The sequence below is a fragment of the Bufo bufo genome, chromosome 7 (genome assembly GCF_905171765.1).
Source record: "Bufo bufo chromosome 7, aBufBuf1.1, whole genome shotgun sequence".
NCBI classification, from domain to species: domain Eukaryota; kingdom Metazoa; phylum Chordata; class Amphibia; order Anura; family Bufonidae; genus Bufo; species Bufo bufo.
Genome location: NC_053395.1, coordinates 133,272,127 through 133,284,219, shown reverse-complemented (window position 1 = coordinate 133,284,219; position 12,093 = coordinate 133,272,127). Strand labels below are relative to the sequence as shown.

Here is a 12,093-nt window from a genome sequence, read left to right as displayed (position 1 = left end):
GCATGTTTGCCTTGTTTTAGGAGTATTCGGTTCTGTTTCCAGCATATCAATGCATTCCAATGGCTGCCGTGGTGTAAAACTAGTACAGCATATAGTACAGTGTACAGAGCCGGAATTTAGTTTATGGTTTAGCTTTCCCGCTGTACCATTATTAAGGTGTAAGAGAACATCACTCATATCAAAGCTTATTTTTGTATAAATGTTTTAATTGCACTTGCAGTTTTTAAGCAACCCCTGATCATAAAAAGTGCAGTGAGAAATAATATAATATGAACATCTACATTTTAGCGTACCTCTGCTTTGGAGGTACATATTAATATGTTGGGGAATTGATTTTCAATACCAGCAGAATCAGCCTCATTGCAAGTAGGAATGAGTGTACGGAGCTGTAATTGGGCTGCAATAGATAAATACAGAGGTATAGGCCACAGTATACCTCTGTATAGGAGAGAATACTGTGTCTCCGTACATATAGTGGCCAATGGAGCCTGAGTACATGGAGGCCATGCGTGTACATGCTAGGGAGATGTACAGCATCTGTGCTCTGACATACAGGCTCTAGGTATTGGGCTTTGCCATGCACAGTGAAATCTAGATGCAGCAGACTACAAATCTTAGATATATAGCTGCCTGACACTCCAAGGAAACCACTTGGAATTTGATTTCACTATTGATTTCACTGAGTTCTCCATATATGCTATTTTAATAGTTAATAGTTCCTGCCTGTTATGAGAACATTTGAGGAAGTTGCAGGTAATGTAAATCCCTAATGTGTAGGTATGTACACACCCAACATTGAGTTAAAACTGAACCCGTCATCAAGTGGATGGGCAGCATCTTTTCTTTTTCTCCCCCACAGTGATTCAATTGATAACATATTTTTTTTACACTTTACACACTCCTTTTTTAAGACCAAATGTCACTCATAGATACACTGTTGTACAGTTAGTTGATTTCATAGCAGGCTGTCCAGTAGGTTTGGATTCGGCATAGAAGGTCTATGTTTGCAATGCAGAGATTAATGTAAAAAGGGGTGGCTTAAAAAACAGAGAAAAAAGTACAGCACTCTAGATGCTGCAGTTATTAATTCATTCATTTCATAAGAGTTACATCATAGTGTTATAATGGTAGCCAATGGAAACATTTCAGACCAATGGTTGTTCCTCAGACTGGGCTATGATGAAAGGAAGGGTGTATGGAACCTCCATCCATCATGCTAGTGGTAGCGCTGGAAGTGCAATATGTATGGCATCCAAGATGTAACAGCTAACGGGTGGCTTAAAGCTTAGAACACAAAAATGCTGTTTATCCTGTAGCATAAGGGCCCTTTTACTCTGGCTGAGGATCGGGATAATTATAGGGGCTGAACATTCGAACAAATACCTTCTCCAGATAATTGTCCGGTTGACCACATCTTTCGTGTGGCACCTAAAATCATTGTTTGCGGGCAGGACATTGCCCTGTGTAAATAGCTATGTGCTGCCCTCAAGCAATAAGTCTGTATGGGGATGAATGATCACAGTAGCAATCGTTCATCAATTTCATAGAGAGGAATGATTGCTGCATGTAAACACTGCTCTGTAGCGTCTCAACATTAGGGCAATGATCAGAAAAAAACGTTGTTTCCAGACATTGCCTCATGCATTAGCCTAGGTAGAAGGGCTCGAAGTGTGGTCTTGTGGTTCCACAGGGTAGCCACTCGTGTTTCACCTCTGCAGAGACTTCTGTTTTAACGTTTCCTGAATAGTTTAAAGGCCTTTTTCACAGAACTCGTGAATCAAGGTCCACGTCAAATGTCTGCATTCACTGGACTGGACGGTCAACTGAATGAGAAAAGAATGAGGAAAGCTAAATTTTACATTTGGTCTGGAAATCCACTTACATACATTTTTGGTATTGCATTCAACTTGTCATTATAAGGAATCTGACAATGATCTGCAAAGTGGATTGTTGTAGTAAATACCAAGTGACAAGGTTACGGAAATGCAAAAGTATGACTATAAGATCATTATTAAAAGGACCCTTTAGTTTTCAAGTGTTCTCTCTGCTGTTTAAAGAAAATTACTCAAATTATGTCTCTTGCATCACCTTTTCCTTTTAAATTTACTCACTAACGTTATTTGATGATTGATATAAATGTTAAATAAAATGCTTTGATGTTCGAATGGTCCTATGAACTTGAAGACCCTTGTTAAAACGATTGAAGTGTAAATTAAGTTAGCACAGTTCTTATAGAGAGGACTATTTAATTGTTACAACTTAAACTCATAACTTTTACCTCGGTCGCCAAATTAGCTAAAAAGGAGTTATATAATGGATCTTAATACTTATTAACAATTTATTCTCTACCTCCTGGACTAAGAAAAGAAGCAGTGCACAGGAACATCATGTAACTCATATGTTTTATTTCAGAATGTCACTATCATGGAATAGGTAAAAGGTGATAAAAACAATAAAAAGGAAATGCAGAAAACTAATTTGTATTGCCCTTTAAATATCCTATTACTAAAAGCACTAAACCTTATTGCATAAAATTCCCCCTAAAGATTTTTATTGCTAAATAATGTGCTGTTAAATTATTAGCAGTTAAAAGCTTAATGGAATGAGGCCAGTGTGGCAAATGTATTAAAAATCCACATTTACTAGATGAGGTGAAAACCAGAGATTAATAGAGATTAATCTGTATGTATTTCTTAGGTTAGAACACAAGATTATTTGCCTGCGATTCCCTTTTGTGGTTGGTTCTTATGTTTTTCTTCCCATAATCCTTTACCACAGGTCCTAGTGCCACCAACCTTATAATAGGGTCCATCGCTGGTGCCATCCTGGTAGCAGCTATTGTCCTTGGGGGGACTGGATGGGGCTTTAAGTAAGGAACAACGCATGTCTTCTCTTCAGTGGCAATGCCATAACTCTTTCTGCTTTTACTGTATATCACATTTGAGTTTCTGCTGCATGGTTCGTTTCACTAATTAGGAATGTTAACTAAACCATGAGAGTAAAGAAGTTAATGTCACATGGGTGATGAGATAGCTGTAAAAAATAAAATATGCATCCTATTTTTAGTCAGTGATATCATCAGTATTTTTGCTAAAGCAGAAGATGAATGTATTGTCCTATATACACTCATCTAATTAAAGACTTCCAAAGTTAAATCTTGGTATAGTGTTACTGATAAAGCACTGTTTGTTGGATTCTGACAATATGGCAGATTTCTCAGTGCAGTTTTAGAAGTCAAAGCCAAGAGTGGATCATAAAAAGAGAGAAAGAATTAATGACAAATACTTTTCTGAATTCAGTCCTGGTCTTGGGTTTCAAAACTGCATCAAGAAACCTGAATGTGTGTCCGGATCTAAGATCAATCAATGCTCTCAATGCTTCCTGACATAGTGGGAGATTTATCAAAGACCAGCGTGTTACTCTGGTCTATGAAATCTACTGCGCTGCCGGAGGATGCAACCAATTCTGAGCTTCAGTAGATTTCTGTCTTTATTTGCACCTGAAAACAAATGAGCATAAATCTGGTGGACCCACTGGCCTTTTATTTATCTGTTAGAATACTTTCACACTCGCGTTTTGGCTTTCCGTTTGTGAAATCCGTCATGGGCTCTCACAAGCGGTCCAATTTTGTCCTAATGCATTCTGAATGAAAAAGGATCCGCTCAGAATGCATCAGTCATGCATGAGCCAAACGGATCCATCCTGGCACACAATGTAAGTCAATGGGTACGGATCCGTTTTCTCTGACACAATCTGGCACACTAGAAAACGGATCAGTCTCCAGACTTTCAATGGAGTTCACGACGGATCCGTCTTGGCTATGTTACAGATAATACAAACGGATCTGTTCATGATGCATGCGGTTGTATTATTGTAACAGATCCGTTTTTGCAGATCCATGACAAATCCGCCCAAAACGCGAGTGGGAAAGTAGCCTTACATCACGTGAAAATAAAAACTTAATGCAGAAAACAGATCTGTCACACACCAGTGACATCTGATGGTCCCATTGTTTGTATCAAGGTGTCCATCATTTTACCTAAAAAAAATGGTACAACATTCTGTGGAATTTATTCTGCCATTGTTGAATAAATTCACAACAGCCAAGCAGATGTGAACAAAAAATCAAGGAGACAAGAGTGTCATGTATGGTGATATCAACATAGCTGTAGAAATGGGGATTCCCTACAAAGGATTAAACCATCTATGGGCTTTATAGCAGGTAATGGAGCTAGCTATAATATATACACCACTGAACACACATAGGCATCCCCAGCAATAACACCACTAGGAACATGAAGGTAGCGGTACCATAACTTACTATGAATTTTGGCAAACACAAATGTAAGTTGCCCTGTAAACCATTGTGTTTGCAATTTAATAACAAATATTTGTAACATAAACCCTTTTCTTGTTCAGTATCCATATTTCAAAATCAATTTGCATTTGAAACCTAAATTAAAAAAATGTGGATGTAATTAACTCCTACATGCCTAATGACAATGTAAACAATGATTTTAGTTAGCTTCAAATGGAATTAGAGAGCATATGCCAGAACATGTTATCAAACTGGTGTCAAAAGACAAACATATGTATAAAACGCTCCACATCTGAAGTAATGAAAGCAGTATTGATCCGCAGTAATATATGGCTGGATTTCCTTGTTTGGTTTCATGTAAATGAATTAATAATAAGCATTGTACTGGTATATGGAAATAGTATGCGACTTTCTGATACTTTGTGTTTTAGTGTTTAAATTCTCAGTGATACCGAAAACATGGATAGTTACATTCAATCGCTGAAAACATGCCACAAATCTGGCCAATCCTATGTGAGCTAAAAAAGAATTTCAGGCTGATACGACTTTACCTATACTGGTACATTGTAGCAAACTTTTAAGAAAAAAATAAAAATAAAATAATATACCAATGAGATCTTAAAAATTGAACACAAAATATAATAATATAAAGTTGGCTAATCTTTCTGATTTTACTCTCTTTAGAAAGAGTCAGAAAGTTTGAGATTTTTTATTTTGGTTGGGATAAGGATATAATACTATATATCCTTTTCATTTACCTAATATTTGAAGAAAATCTGTGTAATTAATTAAAGTACCCACTCAATAGCGAGGACAAAGTATCCTGGCTTAAAAACTCCTGTAGGTTGAATGATTAGGAGAATTACATAGCTGCTGTCAAGGTAAAGAAAATTCTGTATTAGAAAAAAGTACATATTTCTCCAAAGAGCTCTCTAGCTGCTATCTCTGCACCCAAAGTGTCATTTTTTCATTTACAGTAACTTAAAAGTATAATTGAATTCTATTTTCCACCGATAACTGCATAAAAACCAATCCAATGTTAATTATTTGCTGCAGCAGAACCTCAATCACTGGCCTGGCCTAGCACACAGCTTGACGTGCATGTTATTATTCAAAGGGATGGGAAGATTATAATACACTTAAATTTAGCTTCTGGTGAAGGGACTAGCTGTGGTAACTTTACTTACTGTATGTCTTTGTTTTCAGTTACTTACGTAATAAGCTTGGAAAAAAAACCTGCCTTCAGTGCTTTGCTATGTTGTCGTCAGATACTGTGCATTGCTCGCTTGGATGGTTCCAAATTCTTATGTAAAAGATATCATTGTTTCCTTTTTTTAATTAATGGGAGTCTGTCATCATCAGTGACATCACTATGCAACCAAGCATAGTGCCAGATAGGCTTAGCTTACCTGATTCCAACTGTGCCATGTTTTTACAGACCTATACATAAAAATGGCTTTGCTGAAATACGCAAATGATGCCTTTAGTCTGATGAAGGCAGCGCAATTGCGTCTCATTACACAGAAGCTCTCCTCTGTGTCCCGCAAATCCTGCGCCGTCCATTTTAGTATTAGGCACAGGCGCAGTGAGTGAAGGACGGCAGCTGACGAGCGTCCATCACTCACTGCGCCTGCGCCTAATACTAAAATGGATGGCGCAGGATTTGCGGGGCACGGAGGAGACCGAGAATGTCAATCACCTTTACAAGGGCGTGCCAAACGGTGAGAAGACGGTACCTCTAGGTGCTGCACCGACGCCCCACTAGCACCTAGAGGCTCATTTGCATATTATAAAAGTCATTATTTTGCGTGTACGGCGGCAGGCAGGGAGATATGTCATACAGTTATGTTCTTCTGACATTAGCACATCACATTCTGATGACAGAAACCCTTTAAGGCTACTTTCACACTAGCGTTGTTTAAATCCGGCATTCAATTCCGACACCAGAACTGCCCGCCGGATCCGGAAAAACGTGTGAAAACGGATTACATTTGAATCCTGATCAGGATTTTGATCACAATGAAAAAATGCATTGGAAAAAACGGATCTGCCATTTATGGACTTTAACTTTTTTTTCACATTTTTCGGGTTTAACATGCAAAAGTCAGATCCGGTTTGACTGAACATACGGCGCCGGATCCAGCGTTAATGCAAGTCAATAGGTAAAAGACCGGATCCGGCGTTCAGTCAAAGTGTTCAGGATTTTTGGCCGGAGGTAAAAATACAACATGCTACGGTTTTCTGAAAAGCCTGATCAGTCAAAAAGACTGAACTGAAGACATCCTGATGCATCCTGAACAGATTACTCTCCATTCAGAATGCATTAGGATAAAACTGATCAGTTCTTTTCCGGATTTGAGCCCCTAGGACGGAACTCGGCGCCGGAAAAGAAAAACGCTAGTGTGAAAGTACCCTTACACGTTAAACATCAAGTTTAGCTTGGCTGCATCTGTAAATGGCCATACTGAAAACTAAACTTGCTCCTTGTCCTTCACCTACATGTGATTTCTAGTCAGCAATCCTTAGGAGATGAACCTGTTGGCACTACCTGGGTTTCCATGTTGGTGTCCTGGTGTGCTTATAAGACTGCAAGGATTCTATTTGCTTTTGTCCTAAGTAAGATTGTAGTATTCCTTATCAATACGTGACTGTAAAGCACTATTATATTTAACTAGTTATGTAGCAAAAATATAAAAAAACACTTGCTAAATTAAAGGGAACCTGTCACCTGGATTTTGTGCATAGAGCTGAGGACATGGGTTGCTAGATGGCCGCTAGCACATCTGCAATACTCAGTCCCCATAGCTCTGTGTGCTTTTATTGTGTAAAAAAAACAATTTGATACATATGCAAATTAACCTGAGATGAGTCAGAGCTTGAAAATATGACTCTTCTCTGGTCACACAAGTAAGATATGACTCTTTTATGTTAATTTGCATAAAAGGCGGAAAGTACAAAAATGCATAATACTTATTGAATTTGTCTGCAAATGAAATTAAAAGTGTAATTTATATGTTTAGGGTAACACAATGAACATTTAGAAACGCTCAGTGAGGGTAGAATAGTAGAGGTGACAGGTTCCCTTTAATTTGTACCACTACTAAAGTATTCTAATTAAAGTTACATTTTAACTCTACATGATTTGCATAGCAGGAAGCTATGGATAATACTTTACACCTACTATATTTTAATAATATATAAATATGTTTACAAATATTTAAACATCTCAATTTTAAATCATTAGTACATTGGGACTTCCATCATTTCCTTAAAGGGTGTCTCCCAAAAAAGTAATTGTGGCTCCCCCAGCTCAGTTTGTAAATGTGCTGGTATATATAATTGTTTATTTAATAGCCTTACATATTTTATTGATGTATTTTTAGCCTTTTGGAAGTTAGATCATGTGACTTCTGATGAGACTTGCTGGATCAGTGTCTGCTGTGTGAACAGGAGGTCAATTTCTCTATTCATTCCTATGAAACTGACACCAAGCCCCTCATAGGAAGGAGTTGAGAAACTGTGCGATCAATCATGTCTCATTGGTGCCAAAAGTAATGGAGGCTGAAAATACATCAATAAATCAATACGTAAGTTTTTTAAATGAACAGTTATGTATACCAGCACAATTAAATGGGGGTACAATAAGTTTTTTATGGGAGTGCCTCTTTAACCGCCTCCGGACCGCCTAACGCAGGATCGCGTTCCGGAGACGGCTCACTCAGGCACAGTCACGCATCTACGCGTCATCTCACGAGACGCGAGATTACGCTCACAGCCGGCCCGCGCATGCGCATCGCGGGCAGGCAAAAGTTAGAGGACAAGTTCGTCATCAGCTTGCCAGCCAATGATCGTCGCTGGCAGGCTGATGATTTTCAAAAAAACGAATCAGAAGCCATCTAACACATTATATCTATAAATATAATGTGTTAAATGGCTTCTGTGCTCCTCTGCTGGTCCTTTTCGTCGGTTGGTCCCAGCAGAGGAGCACACATCACTGTAAGTACACAAGACACAACACTTAGCCCCAGATCACCCCCCATCACCCCAATTAACCCCTTGATCACCCCTTGATCGCCCCTGTCAATCACCTAGTGAAAGGGAAAAAAGTGATCAGTGTAAACTGTCACTTTTTTTTCCACTAGTATTGACTGTTAGGTTTAGGATAGTTTAGGCCCCTTTGTTAGGCAGTTAGCGTCGGTTAGCGCCCAGCCCACCGCACCGCAGTCACTGATTCACTAATTAGCGTATCGCTAATCAGCATTTGTACTTTTATAGTATCTGTAAGTGATTTTTTTTCAATCGCAGCAGCTTCCGGTACTTTGCTAGCCTCCCATTTGTAAGACAGGCTTGCTTTTTTTCTTGGGTAGTCTCCGGGAATACCCCCTAAATTTAGTTGACCAAATCTGTGCCATTCATTTTTTCTTTCAGCCCAGAGGCTGAACGGAAAAAAAAAATCTCATTACCCGTATGCTCAATATAAGGAGAATAGCAAAAACTCCTAATGCTGGCCATACATGTAATGATTGTGGAGACCCTCAAATGCCAGGGCAGTACAAACACCCCACAAATTACCCCATTTTGGAAAGAAGATACCCAAAGGTATTCGCTGAGGGGCATATTGAGTCCATGAAAGATTGGAATTTTTGTCCCAAGTTAGCGGAAAGGGAGACTTTGTGAGAAAAAAACAAAAAAAATCAATTTCCGCTAACTTGTGCAAAAAAAAAAAAACTTCTATGAACTCGCCATGCCCCTCATTCAATACCTTGGGGTGTCTTCTTTCCAAAATGGGGTCACATGTGGGGTATTTATACTGCCCTGGCATTTTAGGGGCCCTAAAGCGTGAGAAGAAGTCTGGGATCCAAATGTCTAAAAATGCCCACCTAAAAGGAATTTGGGCCCCTTTGCGCATCTAGACTGCAAAAAAGTGTCACACATGTGGTATCGCCGTACTCAGGAGAAGTTGGGCAATGTGATTTTGGGTGTCTTTTTACATATACCCATGCTGGGTGAGAGAAATATCTCTCTAAAATGACAACTTTTCCCATTTTTTTATACAAAGTTGACATTTGACAGAGATATTTATCTCACCCAGCATGGGCATGTGTAAAAAGACACCCCAAAACACATTGCCCAACTTCTCCTGAGTACGGCGATACCACATATGTGACACTTTTTTGCAGCCAAGGTGGGCAAAGGGGCCCAAATTCCAAAGAGCACCTTTAGGATTTCACAGGGCATTTTTTTACACATTTTGATTTCAAACTACTTCTCACGCATTAGGGCCCCTAAAATGCCAGGGCAGTATAACTACCCCACAGGTGACCCCATTTTGGAAAGAAGACACCCCAAGGTATTTCGTGATGGGCATAGTGAGTTAATGGAAGTTTTTATTTTTTGTCACAAGTTAGTGGAATATGAGACTTTGTAATAAAAAATTTTTTTAAAAAAAATCATCATTTTCCGCTAACTTGTGACAAAAAATAAAAAGTTCTATGAACTCACTATGCCCATCAGCGAATACCTTAGGGTGTCTACTTTCCGAAATGGGGTCATTTGTGGGGTGTTTGTACTGTCTGGCCATTGTAGAACCTCAGGAAAAATGACAGGTGCTCAGAAAGTCAGAGCTGCTTCAAAATGCGTAAATTCACATTTTTGTACCATAGTTTGTAAACGCTATAACTTTTACCCAAACCATTTTTTTTTACCCAAACATTTTTTTTCTTATCAAAGACATGTAGAAAAATTAATTTAGAGAAAAATTTATATAGAAATGTATTTTTTTTTAAAATTTTACAACTGAAAATGAAAAATGTCATTTTTTTGCAAAAATTTTGGTAAATTTCGATTAATAACAAAAAAAGTAAAAATGTCAGCAGCAATGAAATACCACCAAATGAAAGCTCTATTAGTGAGAAGAAAAGGAGGTAAAATTCATTTTGGGTGGTAAGTTGTATGACCGAGCAATAAACTGTGAAAGTAGTGTAGTGCAGAATTGTAAAATGTGGTATGGTCATTAAGGGGGTTTAAGCTAGGGAGCTGAGGTGGTTAAAGGGCTGTCCAAGATAATTAAAACTCGCGGACAACCTTTACAAAATGCTTAAAATAAAAATATATATACTCTCCAATGTTGTTCTCAATGTTTACTGTCCAGTACGTATTAAAAAACATAAATAAGCTGTCCTCTTCCTCCAACACCTCATTGACATCAACAATCCCAGATTGAACATGAAATCTGCTACATGAAGTTATACACATGAGAACAATCCACTAATGCCTCATGGCAGAATCAGTCTTTAGAAAGGTTTATCAAAGATAAATGGAAAAATACAGCATAATAAAAATAAACCAAGGTCTCACTACATTCAACTTTCTTAATTTAATGAGTTACATTCCAATCTATAAACACAAAGAAAAAGGTAGTTCTAAGCATTAGATTTTGGCCTAAAAGGTTGATAAGTTATAAATAATAACACCTCATCAGATTTTGATATATAATGGCAGCTGTTACTGTGAAAACACCCAGCTAAATGAATAATGGATGAAAATGCAAATCAAATTCCATAGCCATTTATGTTCTGCAGATCGTGACGCAATATAATAACAAATCTTGTTGCATTTAAAATAAAATTTGAGGCAATGGAAAAATTATAAAAAAATTAAACAATAGAAACCCTAATCGATAAAAGCTCTTCCATGTAAAGTCACTTACAATGTCACCAAAAGCAATAGGGCACTCCACAAAAGCTTAAAGGGGTTTTTCAGGAGTTTAGTATTGATGACCTCTCCTCGTCTAACTCTTAGCACCAATCAGCAGTTTGGAGAGGCAATGACACTTTGCTGAGTGCAATGGCTTCTTCCCAGGATTGTGACATCATGTTCATTGGTCTCATAGCCCAGACACAACTCAGTCTCATTCAAGTGAATGGGAACGGGCCTGGGCTGCAATACCAAGAACAGCCACTATACAATTAATGGCTCATTGGTTACATGACAAAAACACAGAAATGAAGTGGCAATTCTGGAGGAGCTGCTCAGCCCCTGACACTGTGGCGTGTCTTTTATTGGGGGAGCAGCCCCACCGCATGTGGACCGCAATAATCGACTAACCCCAGCAAAATATGCATACAATGGAGGATGTCGACGCGGTCCACATGCACCACATAAACCACATGTGTTTCATATGTTTATTTGCTACATTCTGTGTAGTTTGCTTCTTGTGGTGCATGTGGACCGCGTCGACATCCTCCATTGTATGCATATTTTGCTGGGGTTAGTCGATTATTGCGGTCCACATGCGGTGGGGCTGCTCCCCCAATAAAAGACACGCCACAGTGTCAGGGGCTGAGCAGCTCCTCCAGAATTGCCACTTCATTTCTGTGTTTTTGTCTTGTTAGATTTGAGTGTGTTTGGACACTCTGTTGCACCTGGTAACTTCCATCACATGGTCTGGCATAGGTGTGGCTCACGGCCTGGCCTCATTTACATTGTACTACCACAGTATTCATGCTGGGCCTTTGTGTGGAGGCTTGGCTGTGTGCTGAATTATATCACCCCCAGACCATGTTCACACCATAGTTAGAGTAGCGGCTAGGACCCTTTGCCATGCTGAGTGACCGTGACGTGGTGCATTGATGGGCTCCGATATCTTCCTGACTGGAACATATTGGCGAAAGTCTCAGCTTTTAATACCTGCATGTATGACTTCCCAGTATAATCAGTAGCATTTCTGTTTGGTGCATTTCCTCTCTGTGTTTCATTGGTTACATGGCCTAGAG

General features: G+C 38.9%; 1 protein-coding gene across 1 annotated transcript in view; it reads left to right on the top strand.

Annotated features, from left to right (window-relative positions):
- Positions 1-12,093, top strand: part of ADAM23 (ADAM metallopeptidase domain 23) — a 475,404-nt gene that overhangs the window by 458,538 nt on the left and 4,773 nt on the right. The window contains 1 exon segment of the mRNA XM_040441050.1: positions 2,779-2,869. Within this exon segment, the coding sequence (XP_040296984.1) occupies positions 2,779-2,869 (91 nt within the window).